This window comes from Mustelus asterias, chromosome 2, assembly GCF_964213995.1.
Source record: "Mustelus asterias chromosome 2, sMusAst1.hap1.1, whole genome shotgun sequence".
Classification (NCBI taxonomy): domain Eukaryota; kingdom Metazoa; phylum Chordata; class Chondrichthyes; order Carcharhiniformes; family Triakidae; genus Mustelus; species Mustelus asterias.
The window spans coordinates 106574210-106588385 of NC_135802.1; the positions used below are offsets into that span (position 1 = coordinate 106574210).

Consider the following 14176-nt stretch of genomic DNA (forward strand, 5'->3'; position numbering starts at 1 on the left):
GTCCAGGACCCAGAGGCAAAAGACTAGCAACCTCAAGAAGATTTTACACTTTGATTCAACCACCCACTCCTCCCCACCCCGAGCCCATCATCTGGAGCCCATGTCCTACCCACCCCATCTGGAGGTTTCGTGCATCCTCTTCTAGTAAATTATGTGATATCCCTTTGACCCCCTTGTTTGTGAGCGTTGCATTCAGCCTCGTCAGGGCCCAGCTTCCTTCTTCCTCTGTCTTCCCTTTGCCTTCCGTTATTTGTTATTCTCATCCATCTCCTTGCACCTTTGTCTGCCACCGTGCCCTCTCTCCCTTCCATCTCCCACTCTTGCACAGTCCTCCTATCACACTGTCTCCATCAGCTCCATCCCTCACCTTGCACCCCACCCCTGGTCGAACTTTGGACCTTTGGAGTGGAGAGTCCATGACTCCCGCAGCACAATGCTGCTGCGGGCGGGATGGGAGAATTCTGCCCCATAGATTGCTGTCAGTTGCACAATGGAATGCTGGGGAATGTAGACAGATTTGTTGTCATCAAAACCACAGAACTGAGGCCATTGTGTTTTAATAATAGTAGTCAAAGGATAAGTACTGGTCCCAGACATCGGAGAAGTGTTTTCTTTTAAATAGTGTCATGCAACCTTTTACTTCTGCCTGAAAAAGCAACCAAACCGTTTTAATATCCTATCCAAAAGACAGCACCTCTGACATTGCTGCATTCCCTCAGTATTGCACGATAGTGTCAGTCTACATTTTGTGCTCAATCACACAAGCTAACACCTATGCTTTTCTCCCACCTCCATTTTTCTTTGCATCTCTGATTACCGTTTAATATTGATAGAGTGGGAAGAAACTCATTTGGAACATAAACATTGATAACACCAATTGGGCCATGACCTGTTGTTTTGCTTTGCGATTGATTTAACTTAATGTTTCTGCATGTTCCTGTATTTTTCCAGTGAAAACTTTCTCCTTTCTACGTGCAGGTTAAATGGAGACTTTTTAAAAATAAAATAAAAATTTGCTGTGATTAACTTAGCTTGATCGATATGTGTAATTATGCAGCATGTACGTCAAATGACACCTTTAAAGGTGTTCTATTTGTTCTCTATTGAAGGGTTTTTGAGTTACCTCTCCAAAGTGCAAAACTTGATTACTCTTTCACACTTGAGCTTTTTAAAATTCGTCCCCAAATTGTTTAAGCTGTTTACTTGACTGATTTCTTCCTATAAAGAATAGTTTTGTTTCGTAGATCGTGGACTCCCCTTCTGATGTAGCTGAGCGAGCTGATAGAGTCATAACTATGCTGCCGTCAAGTCCTAACGTGATTGAAGTTTATGCTGGTCAAAATGGCATTTTGAAGTAGGTAACTCAGTGTACTGCACAATAATTTGTTACAAACAGTTGTAGTTGATATCAAAGTAGTACTGGAAACTGGAGCAAACCCTTACCACAGTACTGTAACATTTTGGAATATACCACGGACAACCAAATGATTCTCTACGGCTTGAGGGAGGAGAGGAATACTCCTAGAATGAGGCTCAGGTTATGAACGAAACAGTTAACTGAACAGGTATGCAGCACAAACAGAATGTTACAAGCTTTATTTTGCTCCTTCCAATGTCAAAAGATAAGACGGTTCCAAGCTATTTCTCAACATTGACCCTTATTGTCGTGTACTATACTGCATGTTCTCTCCTTGACCCATCCTCAGTGAAATACATAGGTATTATGTTTAAGCACAGAGGTTTTGAATTATAGGTTATGTATGAAATAAGTTGCCATGTTTAATAATCTAATGTGATAATAGGAGTTGTTTTATTGAAACCTGGTTCAATCCTGCCCTTGAATTTTTTATTGAACTTAAAAATTAAGCACATGTTTTGTAACATTCATTGCTGTTTTCGAGCATTTAATTTGTGTTTGGGATGAGAGTGTGGAACAAACTTCTTATGAAGGGGTTGCCTACCTCTCTATCGCCCGCCCACGCTTATGGCAAATCAGACCACAAGGCTGTGCTCCTGCTCCTGGCCTACAAGCAAAAACTGAAGCGGGAGAATCCACCAAAGAAAGTCATGCAATGTTGGTCTGAGGAATCGGATGATCTCCTACGGATCTGCTTGGAGTCAATGGACTGGTCAGTATTTAAAAATTCTGCGGACCAGCCTGAGTGAGTACGCCACGACAGTAACTGACTTCATTAGTAAGTGTGTAGAAGACTGTGTGCCAAAGAAGCAAATCCATGTGTTTCCCAACCGGAAACCATGGATGAACAGGGGCACTGTCTAAGTCTGAGGTGTTCAAGTCAGGCGACACTGACCTATACAAGAAATGATGTGGAGATGCCGGCGTTGGACTGGGGTAAACACAGTAAGGAGTCTAACAACACCAGGTTAAAGTCCAACAGGTTTATTTGGTAGCAAACGCCACTAGCTTTCGGAGCGCTGCTCCTTCGTCAGGTGAGTGGGAGATCTGCTCGTAAACAGCAAACAAGGCATATAAAGACACAAACTCAATTTACAGAATAATGAATAATGATTGAAATGTGAGTCTTTACAGCTAATCAAGTCTTAAAGGTACAGACAATGTGAATGATGATGTGAACCGACGTGCCACAGCCAAAAACCGCACTGACCGCCTCAGAAGGCAACCACGGTGGACAGAGTACCCTTCGTCGTCCAGTACTTCCCCGAAGCGGAGAAGCTACGACATCTCCTCTGGAGCCTTCAACATGTCAGTGATGAAGACGAACATCTCGCCAAGGCCATCCCCACACCCCCACTTCTGCGGTCTTCATGACACATGACAGCGCAGAGTCGCTGAGCAAAGACTGATAGTCAGGTTCCGCACACATGAGGACGGTCTCAACCAGGATCTTGCGTTCATGTCACACTATCTGTAACCCCCACAACTTGCCTGGACTTGCAAAGTCTCACTGGCTGTCCTGTCTGGAGACGATACACATCTCTTTAACCTGTGCTAATGCTCTCTCCACTCACATTGTCTGTACCTTTAAGACTTGATTAGCTCTAAAGACTCGCAGTCCAATCATTATACATTATTCTGTGAATTGAGTTTGTGTCTTTATATGCCCTGTTTGCTGTTTATGAGCAGATCTCCCACTCATCTGACGAAAGAGCAGCGCTCCGAAAGCTAGTGGCGTTTGCTACCAAATAAACCTGTTGGACTTTAACCTGGTGTTGTTAGACTCCTTACTGTCTATACAAGAAAGCCAGATACAATCTAAGGAGATCCATCAAAGGTGCCAAAAGACAGTACTGGACCAAGCTAGAGTCCCATGCTAGCCACACAGATCTCCGTCGACTGTGGCAAAGTCTGCAAGACATAACAGGCTACAAAATGAAGGCATGTAAAATTGCCAGCTCCAAAGCACCCCTCCCTGATGAGCTCAATGCATTCTACGCCCATTTTGAGCAAGAGGCCAGCAAGAGCATGCCCTCCACCCTGGAAGCACTGGATGAACCTGTATCTGAGGTCACCATTGCAGATGTCAGAGCAGCTTTCTTGAAAGTCAACCCACAGAAAGCGACTGGCCCAGATGGGGTACCTGGACGAGCACTCAGATCCTGCGCGGATCAGCTGGCGGGGGTATTCACAGACATCTTCAACCTCTCTTTACAACAATCGGAGGTCCCTATCTGCTTCAAGAAGACAGCCATCATCCCAGTAACAAAGAAAAACCAAGCAGCATGCCTAAATGACTATCGTCCGGTGACTCTGACATCCATCATTACGAAGTGCTTCGAAAGGCTAGTATGGCCCAAATCAGTTCCAGCCTCCCGGACTACCTGGATCCACTACAGTTTGCCTACTGCCGCAGCAGGTCCACAGCAGATGCCATCTCCCTGGCCCTGCACTCAACCCTGGATCACCGAGATAACAAAGACACCTATGTCAGACTCCTTTTTATTGACTATGGCTCGGCCTTCAACACGATTATTCCTATGAAAATTAACTCCAAACTCCGTGGCCTGGACCTCGGCTCCTTCCTCTGTGACTGGATTCTGAACTTCCTAACCCACAGACCACAATCAGTAAGGATAGGCAACAACACCACCTCCACGACCATCCTCCACTGGTGCCCCACAAGGCTGTGTTCTCAGCCCCCTACTATACTTCTTATACACTGATGACTGGCCAAATTCTCCTCCAGCTCGATTTTCAAGTTTGCTCACGACACCACTGTGGTGGGTCGGATCTCAAACAATGAGGAGACAGAGTACAGGAATGAGATGGAGAATCTAGTGAACTGGTGCAGCAACAATAATCTCTCCCTCAATATCAAAAAAACAAAGGAGGTAGTCATCGACTTCAGGAAGTGTATTGGAGAACGTGTCCCTGGCTGCATCAATGGGGATGAAGTAGAAAGAGACAAGAATTTCATGTTTTTAGGTGTCCAGATCACCAACAACCTGTCCTGGTCCCCCCCCATCTCCACACTATAGTTAAGAAAAACCACCAACGCCTCTACTTTCTCAGAAGACTAAGGAAATTTGACATGTCACGACTGTCTCCAAGTTTTACAGATCCACCATAGAAAACATTCTTTCTGGTTGTATCACAGCTTGGTATGGCTCCTGCTCTGCCTAAGACTGCAAGGAACTACAAAAGGTCGTGAATGTAGCCCAATCCATCACGCAAACCAGCCTCCCATCCATTGACTCTGTCTATACTTCCCGCTGCCTTGGCAAAGCAGCCAGCATAATTAAGGACCCCACGCACCCCAGACATTCTCTCTTCCATCGGGAAAAAGATACAAAAGTCTGAGGTCATGTACCAACCGACTCAAGAACAGCTTCTTCCCTGCTGCCATCAGACTTTTGAATGGACCTATCTTGCATTAAGTTCGCTTTTCTCTCCACCCTAACTATGACTGTAACACTACATTCTGCATTCTCATTTCCTTCTCTATGAATGGTATGCTTTGTATATCGTGCAAGAAAAAATAGTTTTCACTGTATACGACTACATGTGACAACAAATCAAATGATCTGTGGCTGTAATTTTCCAGCCCTTTAGCACGCGGGATCTTCCGTCCAACCGATGGAGATTCCTGGCAGTGGAGGGGGTGAGCCATGGAAAAAGCCGTTGACATCAGCGGGACCAGACAATCCCACCATCGCCAATAGCGGGCTGCCCCACAGAATAGGCAGAAAGTCCCACCTCGTAATTCTTCATAACTTTAATGGGCAGCTCTCTGGCTGGTGCTCCTGATAATGGGCTTTTCTGAGTTTGTCCATGCCGAAAGCATTGGTCAGTTTGTAGCCTGCTGTGAGATTGTGCTCTCAAACTTAGTGGCGGTGTTTTGTCTTGTAAGAAATGTAGATCTGTTTATGAGGGTCAATGTTGAGAAATAGTTTGCAACTGTCTTTATCTTTTGACATTGGAAGGAGCAAAGTAAAGCTTGTAAACTGTTGTAACATTCTGTTTGTGCTGCATACCTATTCAGTTAGCTGTTTAGTTCATAATCTGAGCCTCATCCAGAGAATGAGTATTCCCCCTCCTTGCTGAAGCCATAGAGAATAGTGGTTGCATGTGATATATTCAAAAATGTGGTGAGGGTTCGCTGTTTGACCCCTGGACTTTGGCTTTTATAGGCATTTCCTTTCTGAAAATATTCCTCTACTAAGAACATAACATCAGAACGAAGAGCAGGAGTAGGCCATTTGGCCCTTCAAGCCTGCTCCACCATTCAGTAAGATCATGGCTGATCTTTTCAATGGACTCGGCTCCACTTACTTGCCTGTTCACCATAACTCTTAATTCCTTTACTGTTCAAAAATCTATCTATCTTTACCTTAAAAACATTCAACGAGTAGCCTCAACTGCTTCACTGGGTAGGGAATTCCACAGATTCACAAGCCTTTGGATGAAGAAGTTCCTCTTCAACTCAATCCTAAATCTGTTCCCCCTTTATTTTGAGGCTCTGCCCCCTAGTTCTGGTTTCACCCACCAGTGGAAACAACCTCCCTGCTTCTAACCTATTCCCTACATAATTTTATGTTTCTGTAAGATCCACCCTCATTCTTCTTTAATTCCAATGAGTATAGTCCCAGTCTACTCAGTTTCTCCTCCAGAATCAACCGAGTGAATCTCCTCTGCACCCCCTCCAGTGCCACTAAATCCTTTCTCAAGTAAGGAGACGAAAACTGTACACAATACTCCAGGTGTGGCCTCACCAGCACTTATACAGCTGCAACATAACCTCGCTGTTTTTAAAATCCATCCCTCTAGCAATGAAGGACAAAATTCATTTGCCTTCTTAATTACCTGCTGCATCTGTAAGCCAACGCTTTGTGATTCATGCACAAGGACACCCAGGTCCCTCTGCACAGTCGTATGCTGCAATTTTTTACCATTTAAATAATAATCCATTTTGCTGTTATTCCTAGCAAAATGGATGACCTCACATTTACCAACATTGTACTCCATCTGCCAGACCCTTGCCCACTCACTCATACTATCCATATCCCCCTGCAGACTTTATGTCCTCTGCACACTTTGTTCGGAGGGAGGATTTCCTGGCAGTTTTGAATAAACTGAAGGTCGATAAGTCCCCTGGGCCTGATGAAATATATCCTAGGATTCTTTGGGAGGCAAGGGATGAGATTGCAGAGCCTTTGGCTTTGATCTTTCGGTCCTCGCTGTCCATGGGGATGGTGCCAGAGGACTGGAGAATGGCGAATGTTGTTCCTCTGTTTAAGAAAGGGAATAGAAATGACCCTCGTAATTATAGACCGGTTAGTCTTACTTCGGTGGTTGGTAAATTGATGGAAAAGGTCCTTAGGGATGGGATTTACGACCATTTGGAAAGATGCAGTTTAATCCGGGATAGTCAGCACGGATTCGTGAAGGGCAAGTCGTGCCTCACAAATTTGATAGCATTTTTTGAGGAGGTAACTAAGTGTGTAGATGAAGGTAGTGCAGTTGATGTCATACACATGGATTTATTGATGTCATACACACGGCTTATGATGAAAGTGAGGAGGTGTGGGATAGAGGGAAAGTTGGCCGATTGGATAGGTAACTGGCTGTCTGATCGAAGACAGAGGGTGGTGGTGGATGGAAAATGTTCAGATTGGAGGCAGGTTGCTAGCGGAGTGCCACAGGGATCAGTGCTTGGTCCTCTGCTCTTTGTGATTTTTATTAATGACTTAGAGGAGGGGGCTGAAGGGTGGATCAGTAAATTTGCTGATGACACCAAGATTGGTGGAGTAGTGGATGAGGTGTAGGGCTGTTGTAGGCTGCAAAGAGACATAGATAGGATGCAAAGCTGGGCTGAAAAATGGCAAATGGAATTTAACCCTGATAAATGTGAGGTGATTCATTTTGGTAGGACAAATTTAAATGTGGATTACAGGGTCAAAGGTAGGGTTCTGAAGACTGTGGAGGAACAGAGAGATCTTGGGGTCCACATCCACAGATCTCTAAAGGTTGCCACTCAAGTGGATAGAGCTGTGAAGAAGGCCTATAGTGTGTTAGCTTTTATTAACAGGGGGTTGGAGTTTAAGAGCCGTGGGGTTATGCTGCAACTGTACAGGACCTTGGTGAGACCACATTTGGAATATTGTGCGCAGTTCTGGTCACCTCACTATAAGAAGGATGTGGAAGCGCTGGAAAGAGTGCAGAGGAGATTTACCAGGATGCTGCCTGGTTTGGAGGGTAGGTCTTATGAGGAAAGGTCGAGGGAGCTCGGGCTGTTCTCTCTGGAGCGGAGGAGGCTGAGAGGAGACTTAATAGAGGTTTATAAAATGATGAAGGGGATAGATAGAGTGAACGTTCAAAGACTATTTCCTCGGGTGGATGGAGCTATTACAAGGGGGCATAACTATAGGGTTCGTGGTGGGAGATACAGGAAGGATATCAGAGGTAGGTTCTTTACGCAGAGAGTGGTTGGGGTGTGGAATGGACTGCCTGCAGTGATAGTGGAGTCAGACACTTTAAGAACATTTAAGCGGTTATTGGATAGGCACATGGAGCACACCAGGATGATAGGGAGTGGGATAGCTTGATCTTGGTTTCAGATAAAGCTTGGCATAACATCGTGGGCCGAAGGGCCTGTTCTGTGCTGTACTGTTCTATGTTCTATATTCTACCACTCCTCTTCGTGTCATCTGTGAACTTTGACACACTACATTTGGTCCCCAACTCCAAATCACCTATGTAAATTGTGAACAATTCTTAATTCTTCTTAAGAGTACCAGAAACCGCTAAGAAAGGATGCAGGATTTTACAGTAATAATTGAGTCTTTAATTCTTCAGTGTTTATTTTTAACTGGGCACGATGCATAAATACGTTTGACAAATCACTTGTAAAATTATTTTTGTGTAGGAAGGGCAAAGACACGCATTGTATGAAAGTGGAAAGATAGTTTTCAACATAATTTATGATATGTCATTGTATGTGGCAACCTTTTTCCTGTGAAAATAGGTCCATTAATAACATCATATCTTATTCCTCTGATGATCCAATGTCTGTTGTGGTATTTGAAGGAGGAAAAATATACAGATGGGTACACATAAGATGGTTGCCTGGCACACAAACAGTCACCTGGGAAAGAGATATTAAACAGGCACTGACTTTCAGTACAGACAACCACCTGAGATTAAAACATAAAGGACAGACAGCTATCCAAAGTTAAACATGCAGGAATCAAATCCTACAGGAAGCCAGCCAGGGCTTAAAGATAAGGACAATAGGGGAAGATAATGAGATTAACTACAGGTGGGATCGGGAATACATATCTGCAGAAAAACCAATTACTGTAAATTACTATATGAATAGGCCGAAACTAAAAACCATTGATAGCCACTGACGTAGGAAATGTATCCATTCCTAAGACAATGCGATGTTAACATGTTCATGTCTGTATCTCTGTATTTGTCTGTAACAATGTGTTAACGATCGATCACCTACTTGATTACAACGATGTGGTAATGGCTAGATGCCGGTCCATCGATTGTGTAAAGGGCATAAAGATGGACTGCTCCTATTGTCTCATTGAGAGAAGGTTTTGCTGCTTGTTAGTGCCTTTTCTCCACGAAGCTTCGTTAAAATAGAACTGTATTCTTGAAACCTTCAAGCCTGACCTTGTGGTACTTTTCCCACAACAGCATTCCTAACACCTGCCCTATACACTGTTATCTTAATACCTCAGAGAATTCTCCTGATCATTGCCGAGTGACCTTTAGTGGAACGTGTGTTTGTGGTTTGTGCTATTAAGACCAGGCTCAGCTGTGATGTCCTCCATGGCGGAAAAACCTTCTGACCATCACAGGAGCTTTTTGTAAATGCAAAAAATGCCACTGAAACTTTAGCCCAGTTGATGTCTTCTGGAAATTAAGGAGAAGGTTTTTTTTAAGAACGTTGTCTTGATATGTTTTCTTTCTGGTGAATGCGTACTCAATAGTTTTGAAGTCTATAGACCTTGAACTAACTTTCCGTATTTTCTTTCCAGGAAAGTCAAGAAAGGTTCATTGCTAATTGATTCAAGCACTATTGACCCTGCTGTTTCTAAAGAAATGTCCAAAGCAGCAGAAAAGACTGGAGCAATGTTCATGGATGCGCCTGTGTCTGGAGGTATGTATGCTTAAGAAGTAGAGGAATATTTTCATGAAGATAATGTCTACAAAAAGACTGTCCAGTATGAGAGAGCCACAAAATTTGACTGACCAGAAATCAAGGCCTGCATTTCCCTTTTCAGGGTGAAATTAATGTGTGGATAGTGGGGGTAGGAAGCTTCTTTTGATGATCCAGTTTCTGATCCAATTTTTTGGGTTGAGGCTTCTGATTGAAGGGAGTCCATTAATGTCAGCCAAGAATCTCTGGAACCCTTTCTGCTGTAGCAGTCAGTTTTCATGTGGTGAGTGGTGGGAGAGTGGATAGTAGTGGTTTCACCAGGAGAAGGACATCTGGGGTAGGTAGCAATAGACTTCTCTGTCTGAATTTTCCAAAATTCTCTTGAGCTTCTGGTTGATTTTGGGGGATGCCATGTGGCATGCAAAAAATTATAGCGACCCAATAGATCAAATATCAATTTAATTGAATTATAAATCAGCAGTTTTGATTACTACGTGGAACCATTCCTTCACCTTTATCTGGTCGGTTGGTGCATGGGATGCAGGGGAAGGTGAAATGGATGGTGTTGTAGATAACAGGTAGTTAGTATAAACTGTGCTTAGCAATTGTGGGGAGTAATGGAGATATTGTTGTTGAGAATCATAGAAATCCTACAGCACAGAAAGAGGCCATTCGGCCCATTGAGTCTGCACCGACCACAATCCCACCCAGGCTCTACCCCCATATCCCTACATATTTACCCACTAATCCCTCTAATCTACGCATCTCAGGACACCAAGGGCAATTTTAGCATGGCCAATCAACCTAACCCGCACATCTTTGGACTGTGGGAGGAAACCAGAGCCCCTGGAGGAAACCCACACAGACACGAGGAGAATGTGCAAACTCCACACAGACAGTGACCCAAGCCGGGAATCGAACCCAGGTCCCTGGAGCTGTGAAGCACCAGTGCTAACCACTGAGAAGGTGATAGTATGCAGTAATATGCAAAAGCAGTGAAGACTTGGAAGGACCAGGGGCATGTTCAGTTGGCATTGTATGGCATTGTGGGTATGGGGCATCAGCAAGAGATGGCAGGAGGGAGATACTGAATGAGTTTTCCTCGTTCTCTCGAATAAAGAACAGATTTCTTCTCCCCAGTAATTTGGTGAAATCTATTCTACAATGAATACAAGTGAGTAATTTCACCCTTCCCACTAGACTGAACTCCAATCTTCATTTTCAACAATTCTAGTACTTTAAAAGGACTGAAAATCCATTTAAAGAACCATAGCCAAGTTGTTGGCAATGATGGGAATGTGCTTAGTGTGCTCAGGGTTGGGACAGCGTTTGGGGACCTGGTTGCGAATGGTAAATTATATTAGTCTGAGATTTGCTGGAAGGAAATGCTGGACATACTGGACCAGTAACTTGATTTTAAGACTCTCCAGTTGATTTGTTAATATGCACAACCAGGACAAAGTACCACCCTACCTTGAAGACCAGACTCGATTACAGGTAACTGTAGGGTAGATGTGGGTACATAATTCATTGTGATTTAAATACTGTCAAAGAAATGTTGCAGGAATTAAATGTGCATTTTCTCTGTCGCATGTGCAAGACTGGAATATTATCAGCAGATTCAGAGAAAGAGATGAGATTTGGTGTTCGATAATAAGGAGGTTAAACAATGGAGGGTATAATATCAGGGCCAATGATTTACAAAAACAAATTTTATTTTATTGTGGGATTATTTTCAGAATTCTGTACGCTAGCAGCTGCCTTAATTTTCTATGTATTCTAATACCCGAGTAATTTTTGACCTGTTGACATTTTTAAATGCTGTTGATTCACAGGTGGTACACAACATACACTTGTTGGCGTTTGATAGTCCTATATTTAGCAGTACTGAAAAGGGTAGTATTGATTTGGGATGGTTCTGGGCATTTGTGTCACTGAAGAGTGAGTCTGAGGTTTGACATACTGGCGCAATGATCCTGCAGTTTATCAAAAGTGGGATGGATATGCAAGGATTTGGCAGCATTGGAGAAATTTCCTGTAGCCTGAATCCAAGTGGACAGGGTTCACAGGCTTTACTGCGGAAGGGGATCTTAGGTTTTGACAATGCTCTATGTAGAAACATCGAACATGAAAACAAGAAAGTAATGTTGAATAAGTTTGTTTCAGATGTTGGTTAGGTCGCAGTTGACAGTATTGCATGTAATCTGGGAAGTTTATTTGAAGAATATTTGTCCCATAATAATTTGTTGGAATAACACCGGGAATGAGAGGTAATATTTCTGAACTTTGCGGAGACCTAAAACAGCTGAACCTTTATGAGAGGGGAAAAAGTGATAGTTTCTGTTCTTTGCATACCTGTCTCAATAAGGCAAGTACTTAGTATCATCAGTTTACAATAAAGGGAGGGGAGAGTTAAAATTTTGTCACACAGGGGGCTATAAAAATATGGAATGTTTCACAATACATATCTATTGGGATTGGAGTCAATAATTTCAGTATTGCATCCAGAATAGTGGGCCATGTGGTGCCCATCTGTACTCTAGATTCTGCAAAATATGGTGCTTGACTAAGTGGCAACTGGTTAAACAGCTTCCTGGTATGTCAACGAAGAGAGTCTGTGACTATAATAGGAAAATATTTCTTGCTGAATGAAACATTTGAACCAGATGTGTAGTTCTGTCAAAAGCATTTGATAGACTTTTAATGGCATTTGTCACTTTTTTAAATTAAGCTAAGAAATATTGTGCTGAGGGGAAATCAACTGCACATTTGGCACCAGATTTTAAAAATTTGCTGATTAGAAATGTGCCCGATTTTTGAACCAACTTTAATTAAAATAGACACTTGTATTATGATTAATAACTAATAATTCAACAATGAAATGGAGAATGTTACAAATAGTTTATAAGATTGTCATGTTTTGGGGACTATCTCTTTAGTTTAAGGTAAAATCGAGTAGTGAAGGGGGGGTCATGTGATCTGCTCCGAATTTTGCTTGGGTGGCTTGGTTGCTATGGGAACAAGATGGGCCCAAGTCAAAAGACTTGCTGAAGGTGCAAGGTATTCACACTTATGGACGATTACAGGGGCATCTGTGCTGGTTGTGGGTAGCCTCCAAGTCACAGGAAGGTTTTAGGAATGTTAGACTTCATAAACAGTTATACTTTATGCTGAAATAAAATGAAAAATGCTGGAAATACTCAACAGGTCAGGCAGCATTGATGGAGAGAAACAAAGTTACCTTTTCAGGTTGATGATCTTTCACGAAAACATTAACTCTGTTTCTCTATAGATGCTGCCAGACCTGCTAAGTATTTCTCACATTTTGTGTTTTTACTTCAGATTCCCAGCATCTTCAGTATTTTGCTTTTGTAAACTTTAGACTTTCTGTTTAATTCCAAGATAGAATGGAGTTCATTAGCATTTCTACCAGGATACAATGCCCATGTGATTCACATTGCCACACAGATGAGCTTAGGGAAATGGTCCACACAAAAGCAATTGTGGTATTGGGTTATGCTTTTCCAAGATACACCTGAATCTCTCACCAAAAGTCAGTATGCAATAATCTGAGAGCGAGCAAGTGCGCAGAGAAAACAAAAAGCAGTCAGACCTGCGTCTGAAGCAGAGAAAATGCTGGCCCTATTGTTCACCATACAGAATGCTTGCACTCAGATTGAAGAGAGCAAGTTTGTGAGGCTTTATGGGAAGTTGAAAGATTCACCTAGTCTGGGCTAGAGAAAATGAATCTGCAGTGTATCCTTAACAGCTGGTCAGTTTTATGATTAGAAGTTATCTAGATGGGAAACGGAAAATGAGGCAGGACATTGGGAGTGGAGAATAGCTGTGGACTGATCCCAGGAGAGTAAGGTGTCTACTTAGGAGACAGAATAAAGTATTAGCATGGTGGGGGATTTTCAGTTCTTTTCGAAGTTAAATGGGGAAACCTTTAGTATCAGTTGCCTACTGAACAATGCTTTGTAATGTTGATTTTAGTTTGTTTGTTACAGTAAAAGTCTTAAAACTTAAAATCTTGGTGTGTGCTCCTTCCAGATAGTAACTGGAAATTCAAATGCTACTTTTAAATGTGTCGATCCCTGCACTGATTATAACACTAAATGATAGGGATATCTATTATCTCTGGCTATTATAATGTTCTGAAAACCTTTGGTATTTTATTTTCTTATTAAAACCCCTGTGCTAATTCCTTATTGAGGTGCGGTTCTATGTATTTAGGCACCCTGTGGTACCTTGTCTAAATAGTAGAATGTTGTCAATGTATGTTGACTGTTTTGACCCTGTAGATACTATAACCTGACCCTCTACTGATGCCTACGTAGACATGGCTCCAGCAGGAGTCACCAGATAATGGAACAGAGCTCTGGCCTTTTCCTCCCTCCTTTCCTGACCTGAGGCTTTAATACCACTGATGACATGCCTACTGTTGCCCCAGCTGAGACCAGCTAACTTGGTATAGATTAAAAGCGTAGTTGTTTATTGTTCTCTCGTGACTCTTCATAAAGATCTTGCCTGCTGCTGGTGTAGTTATCCATAGTTAGATTAAATGTAATTTTTGAAAATCA

General features: G+C 42.7%; 1 protein-coding gene across 1 annotated transcript in view; it reads left to right on the forward strand.

Annotated features, from left to right (window-relative positions):
• Positions 1 to 14176, forward strand: part of hibadhb (3-hydroxyisobutyrate dehydrogenase b) — a 144619-nt gene that overhangs the window by 32820 nt on the left and 97623 nt on the right. Inside the window, exons 3-4 of the mRNA XM_078239879.1 lie at positions 1245 to 1354; positions 9472 to 9593. Of these exons, the coding sequence (XP_078096005.1) occupies positions 1245 to 1354; positions 9472 to 9593 (232 nt within the window). The remainder of the gene's footprint in view (positions 1 to 1244; positions 1355 to 9471; positions 9594 to 14176) is intronic.